At 30.4% G+C, this 6,782-nt stretch overlaps 2 protein-coding genes across 2 annotated transcripts; one reads left to right on the top strand and one right to left on the bottom strand.

The window, feature by feature from the left end:
• Nucleotides 1-365: 365 nt before the first annotated feature.
• Nucleotides 366-2,255, top strand: LOC108759609 (uncharacterized). Its single transcript, XM_018505114.1, has 5 exons — nucleotides 366-483; nucleotides 564-697; nucleotides 1,320-1,388; nucleotides 1,465-1,601; nucleotides 1,684-2,255. The coding sequence occupies exons 2-5, from the start codon at nucleotides 571-573 to the stop codon at nucleotides 2,218-2,220; spliced, it is 870 nt and encodes a 289-aa protein (XP_018360616.1). The 5' UTR covers nucleotides 366-483; nucleotides 564-570; the 3' UTR covers nucleotides 2,221-2,255.
• Nucleotides 2,256-3,480: 1,225 nt separating this feature from the next.
• Nucleotides 3,481-4,711, bottom strand: LOC108759607 (putative nuclease HARBI1). The gene is made up of 3 exons (XM_018505111.1): nucleotides 4,673-4,711; nucleotides 4,301-4,590; nucleotides 3,481-4,214 (listed from the first exon to the last, which is right to left on the bottom strand). Exons 2-3 carry the CDS (start codon nucleotides 4,488-4,490, stop codon nucleotides 3,811-3,813), a joined length of 594 nt encoding a protein of 197 aa, XP_018360613.1. The 5' UTR covers nucleotides 4,491-4,590; nucleotides 4,673-4,711; the 3' UTR covers nucleotides 3,481-3,810.
• Nucleotides 4,712-6,782: the final 2,071 nt, after the last annotated feature.

Here is a 6,782-nt window from a genome sequence, read left to right as displayed (position 1 = left end):
TTACATGGAAGGGAAAGAAACGGAGAACTTCGATTGGTACATATTCTTATGCATTACGTGTTATGCGTTATGCAAGAGTCTGTGCTCCCCGCTTTACACTGCTCGACACTGTAAAAAATTAAGTACGAGCGTGTAGAGTATGTCAGTATTACCAACTTTTCAAGACATGGGTTAGAAATATTCCAAGCGGACACTGTCTAAGCACTACTACATACACAGCGGTAATGTGGCCGTGACAGATTTCTTAACCTCTATAGCAGTCAACTTTAACGCTTAATATCTCGGTTCGCGAGGCCGCCCCAACGTTTTTTCTTACAGATTCTTTCGTTTTGCGTAAAAACTCGTCGAATGAGCCTAATTTCATCGAAATCGGAGGTGAGGACCGTATTCTGAATAATTACCATTTATAATAAATAATTATAAGAAAGGAACATAAAAGTACTTCAGCACTTAGAAAAATGGCCTCTGCGTCAGAAGTAAACGGTAAGATTTTAAGAAACAAAATAATATTTTATTATAATATAAAATAAACATCTGGAAAATAATAATTTATGCATTTTTAGACTTTACATGCAAACATTGTGGTCATATAATTACTTCTTTAGATGTTGTGCACGAACATGTTGCTTTATTGGGAAAGAAGTATACATGAACAACAATTTATTATTTACAGAAACTGACAACGAAAATAATTCATGTAAGGATATACAAATAACAAATAAAATTTATTTTATATATACATATTATTATATAATGAAGTAGAAATAAGTCTATTTAGCCAGAGAAGAATCTTTATGCTTAAAAATATTTCTTTATGTAAATTTATATGTATTATTTAGTTTTGCACACTTCAAGCCTAATACTTTTGGTCTTAAAATAAAGTTCTAAACTAAAGTTGCAATAGCAATTTCACATATTAAATTGACAATCAATTTAAATAATACTGATACGGTAATAAGTATCTCATTATAAATTATTTATTGTGAAAAACCGAATGATATTTTTACAGTAAATTCTTTATAGTATTTTAAAGATTCTTATTAACATCAATATTATTTAATTATCAATTTAATATGTGAAATTACTAATGTAGCTTCAGTTTAGAACATTGTTTCAAGACCAAAAGTATTCGGCGTATAATTTGTGGAACTGGATAATATATGAGATACACTTACATAGAAATATCATTAAGCATGCAACTTTGATCGAATACGTTTATGTCTATTACACTTGTGTATTTATGTATCAGTCGATTTTCTCACTTCTTATTATATAGGTATATTCTTAATTTTATAATATTTTAATTAATTTCTTTGTAGCAAATATTTTATCATCAGAAGAACTTTCACAAAATCAAGATCAAAACATTAATGAAATAAATAAAGAAGGTATATTTATATTATATTTGTAATTATACTCATTCCATGTAATTAATTTTTATCTCTTAATTAATATTTTTTGTAGAGGCTTTGTGGACTAAAAATAAAACTATGGCACTTTTATCACTATATGAAACAAATATGACACTGTCAGATAATCCTAGAAAAAAAACAAAATTGTGGACTGCAATTGCAGCGGGTTTAAACGAATTAAATATTAAAGTAAACTTTATAAACATATTATCTTTAATAGTAAAAATTAGAAATTATATATTGTTATTTTCTTTCTATCTTTTTTTTCTAGGTATCTGCCGATCAAGTCAGATGGAGAATGAATTATCTCATGAAAAAATATAAGGAATGTATTGATAACAACTTAAAATTTGGAAGAGGTACCATGACTTTTGAATTTTTTGATCAAATGGAAGACATGTTTGGACACAAAAAATCTGCTGCTGCTACATACACAACATCTAGTATTTTATTATCAGATACAAGTAAAAATTCAAATATTGGAACGAAAATTCAATCATCGAAAAAACAAAGGACTGAACATTCTAATTATACTGCTAGTATTTCTAAGAGCAGTTCAACAGGAATTAATTATAAAAATAAAGAAAATGAAGACGCGAACAAGGAATTATTTCATAAAGTAAAATCACAAACTGAAAATAAAAAAAGAAGTGACTTAGAAAATGTCTATTTGGAATATTTACAAAGTGAAGAGAAAAGACGTACCGAACATAACGATAATATATTAAAAGCAAAGAAAGAGGCTTTAAAATTAAAGAAACACTATTTAGAAGTGCGTGAAAAAGAATTAGAGATGAAAAAAATATAGCATTAAACAAAATCAAATTAAAAGAACGAAGACATGACGAAATATTAGAGATTGAAAAGTTAAAATGCGATTTATTGAAAAATTTATTAAATACAAAAGAAAAGTCTAAAACCGATACTGATTCAGAATGAGTAAAATAATTGTACAACTTATTCTCTTTTATTTTTATAGACTGCATATTTATGTTTAAAGAATGTGATAATAGACTATGTCCATTGCATGAAAGTTTAATAATATCGATATTTCTTTTTTTTTTATTACATCGTATTATGATTTATATGATTTTATTATTAAATTCAAATGCTCTTTAAATTCCGAATTTGTCCAATGATGCTACAATTCCTAAATAATTTTTTACTTTTTGTCTTTTATCTCCAGAAGTTAAATACTTTATTGTAAAGAAAAATGCATCATTGTCATCTTCATTATTATCTGTCGAAGTCTTCCATTGAAAAATTGCTTATTTCGCTATTACTTAATTCGCTACTTGAAGAATTGCTACTTATTTCAACATTTTCAATTAAACAATATATTTCATGCTTATTTTTAAGTACAATTTCTTTATGTTTACAATTATTTTAAAATATAAGGAAAAGCGTATATTGTATTTAACTCAGTACTGTAAAGAAAATTTAAAGACAGAAATTTACGACATTTAAATTATAAAAACTTAAAGATAGATATTTTTGTTTCTAATTATTATTTTTATTTTATAAAAGAAATTTATGTTGCAACAGTAAACTGACTCTGAATGCCAAAGAATAATAGCATTATATTTATGCAATATTATATACATGTTTTATTTACAAAATGATTAAATGTAAGTCAAGTTTTCTTTAATGAATAAAATATTGTTACACAAAATAATAAAATTTGACTTTTTCTTTAACTTAAACCTATGTAATATTTATATGTATAGTACTTATACTAATATATAGACCTTATACTAATACTAACTTATACTAATACTATAATACTAGTACTTATACTAATATATAACGCACTCTGTAAAATACATATATATATATATATATATATATATATCTACGCATAATGCAAGTAAGAAAAATATATAATTACATATAATTACGAATTAAGAAAATAATTCATTAAATAACTCTTCTTCGATCTATCCTAACTCTATTAACATTTTCGTTAATGTTTTCAGGTACATCATCAACAATAAAATTATCACATTGCTCATCAGTATAAATAAAATCATTTTCATTAATAGTTATGTAAAATACATGCAGCAGTAATAATATCAGTCACAAAATTAATATGTTTATATTCCGTAAAAAATTTTAATCGACGGAATCTTCCTTTTAAATAAGCAAATGTTTGCTCAACTTTTATTCTTGTTGATGATAGCATAGTATTAAATTCTTTTTCCTGCGGTGTTAAGTGTCCATTGTCGCGAAATGGTGGCACAAGCCATGGTAATGATGGGTATGCTGAATCACCAATTATAAAAGTATTTTCAGGAAATAACATTTCCCTATTATCATTTGCTGTATTATAAAGAGGAGATCTTCTTAAAACGCGAGCGTCATGTAAAGATCCCGGTTCGCCACAATATATATTTGTGAATCACATTTGAGGATCAACCACGGCTTGTAAGTTTATAGAAAAAAATTTTTTCCGATTATAATAATCACTTTCATTTTCAGTAGGTTTTTTGATACATATATGGGTGCAATCAATTGCTCCCAACACTTTTGAAATTCCTCTTTTTAAAAAAAATTGATCACATATAGTTTCGATTTCGTTACCTTGTGGCCATTTAATGATATTTATTTTGGTTAAAATCCAAGATAGTACACGCTGAATCACTCGGAATACAGAAGATATAGAAATATCAAAGCGATCTGCAATAGTTCTTAATGGCTCTGTATTGGATAAAAACCATAAAAATATTATGAAACTTAATTCTGCTGAGATTGGTTTCATTCCAAATGAATGATTTGGAATATATGGAGATTGTTGAAGTTCATCTAAAACATAATTAATATTATACAAATAATTATTTTATTAAATAAATCAGATAATATCATTGTGAATATATACATTTTTTACTTACCAATTAGTTTATAGGTTGCTCTTCTTGATAATCTCAAATGCTCTTTAAATTCCGAATTTGTCCATGATGCTACAATTTCTAAATAATTTTTCACTTTTTGTCTTTTATGTCCAGAAGTTAAATACTTTATTAATGGAAAGAAAAATGCATCATTGTCATCTTCATTATTATCTGTTGAAGAGTCTTCCATTGAAGATTGCTTATTTCGCTATTAGTTAATTCGCTACTTAAAGAATTGCTACTTATTTCAACATTTTCAATTAAGCAATATATTTCATGCTTTTCCATCTCTGTAATTTATATCATTATACACTCATTACATTTATTTCATTATATTTTTTGTTATTATATTATCATACTATTGACCCTTACCGTACCATCTACAATTTGGTGCCTCATCCATTCCATACCCATCAAGGATCACTTCAAATCTCCGTTTTTTCACCTCTTCAAAATAATTTTAAAAATCTCTCAAAATTTACCAATATACTTTCAACTTTCTAGAATAAATATATTGACTCTTTATTTTGGAAAATAATAAATGTGATATAATTATAATTACCGAAAGACTCACAAAGAAACTTGCACGAACAGGAATCGCTCGGCCACTAGTTACCCATATTAAAAAGTTAATATAGATGACTAACAAATAAAATAGAGAAATCAAACCCACTCTGGCGATTCTCTCAGAAACTAAATCTAGAGTTCTGAGCGTTCCAACAAGACTTTACACAGTGGAACACAGTGTAACGTCTCCGTGTCCTAGCTGGAAAACAGCCAGTATCAGTCGGCGGTCTGGCAAAATCGGTAGCCATACACTTAAGCACGAGCTCATGTCCGTGTGCTCGCCTGCGATTGAAAATCTGACATCATTTTCGTAATCAGCGACCTTAAAAACCTCCGAGTAACAAGTTTCATGAAAATTTAATAAGTACTTTCTGAGATATTGATTTCATCCCTCTTAATTGAAAAAGGGTGTTTTCTACCCTTAAAATGCAAAACGGGCCGATATAAAAAAATACGTGTCAAATATTTTTCGATGTTTTAATACCATGCCAAGTTTCAGAAAAATCGGTGAATGACACTTGGGTAGGGTTACTTGTCAGTTTAATCGCTCTATCTACACAAAAGTGATTGGCAAAAAAGGCCAATCACTTTAGTGTAGGGACACCCTGTACAGGAATACGCCGAGTGGCCGAGAAAGTACATTTTCGGTTTTCGGTCGCTTATAACAAGCGACTACTAGAGGAAGCGAGACAGCGAGAGAGAGCGGTCGTCCTTTTCGCTCTAATACTCGTTTGTACAAGTTACTGGTAGAGCAACAAGGATGGGCGCTGTCTCTCGCTGTCTCGCTCGCTCTCGCGCAACGGCGAAGACGGCCGACTGGATGCCAGTAGGTGTATGCTTGGTGGGGGTAAAAGTGATGGGACTGGTTTTCCGTTGTGCCGGGAGCCAAATCAGTGATGCACATTTGGCTCCCGGCACACAGAAAGCCCGCCCACCAATTTTACCCCCACCAAGCAGACACCTACTGACAGTCAGTGATGCACATTTGGTAACACGGAAACCAGCCCCACCACTTGTAACCCCACCAAGCAGACACCTACCAGCATCGAGTCGGCCGTCTTCGCCGCGAGAGCGAGCGAGACAGCGAGAGACAGCGCCCGTCCTTCTCGCTCTACAAGCGAGTATTAAAGCGAAAAGGACGGCCGCTCTCTCTCTCTCTCTCTCTCGCTGTCTCGCTTCCTCCAGTATCGTAGTTGCTTGTTATAAGCGAGCGAAAACCGAAAATGTACTTTCTCGGCCGCTCGGCGTATTCCTGTACAGGGTATCCCGACCTTTTTTACTAATCACTTTTATGTAGATAGAGCGGACAAAACTGAGTCGAAAAGTCCTCTACCATTTTGCAATTTTCGCAATAGTTAACAAGATATTAATTAATAAAAATTGCAAAATATTGGTCTTGAATAATTTTTTACTCAAATACTATCAACTTTACAGAAAAACTGCAAGAAACAAAAATTATTACAATAATTTTATTCTCATATAAAGTTTTGAGAACTTTTTCAGAATTTTTCATCAACTTTTTAGTACTACATTTTCTTATTTTTATCTACATGAGAAAATACGGTATTAAAAAATTCTGAAAAAGTTCTCAAAACTTTATGAGAAGAAAATAAATAATTTTTGTTTCTTGCAGTTTTTCTGTAAAGTTGATAGTAGTTGAATAAAAAATTATTCAAAACCAATATTTTGCAAAGTTTAGTAATTAATATCTTGTTAACTATTGCGAAAATTGCAAAATGGTAGAGGACTTTTCGACTCAGTTTAGTCCGCTCTATCTACACAAAAGTGATAGGTAAAAAAGGTCGGGATACCCTGTACAGGAATACGAGCGACCGAGAAAGTATATTTTCGGTTTTCGGTCGCTTATAACAAGCGACTACGATACTAGAGGAAGCGAGACAGCGAGAGAGAGCGG

This window comes from Trachymyrmex cornetzi, unplaced genomic scaffold, assembly GCF_001594075.2.
Source record: "Trachymyrmex cornetzi isolate Tcor2-1 unplaced genomic scaffold, Tcor1.1 scaffold1973, whole genome shotgun sequence".
Taxonomy (NCBI): domain Eukaryota; kingdom Metazoa; phylum Arthropoda; class Insecta; order Hymenoptera; family Formicidae; genus Trachymyrmex; species Trachymyrmex cornetzi.
The sequence above is the reverse complement of the archived record's forward strand: the minus strand, read 5'-3'. Positions and strand labels throughout refer to the sequence as shown.

Excerpts from the sequence above, each read along its gene's own strand:
- LOC108759609 (XM_018505114.1), top strand. The coding sequence starts at position 571 with ATGCAAACATTGTGGTCATATAATTACTTCTTTAGATGTTGTGCACGA. Across the intron at positions 1,389-1,464 it reads TAATGAAATAAATAAAGAAG|AGGCTTTGTGGACTAAAAAT; the intron begins GTATATTTATAT and ends TATTTTTTGTAG. Across the intron at positions 1,602-1,683 it reads TAAACGAATTAAATATTAAA|GTATCTGCCGATCAAGTCAG; the intron begins GTAAACTTTATA and ends TTTTTTTTCTAG.
- LOC108759607 (XM_018505111.1), bottom strand. The coding sequence starts at position 4,490 with ATGGAAGACTCTTCAACAGATAATAATGAAGATGACAATGATGCATTT. Across the intron at positions 4,215-4,300 it reads AGCAACCTATAAACTAATTG|ATGAACTTCAACAATCTCCA; the intron begins GTAAGTAAAAAA and ends ATTATGTTTTAG.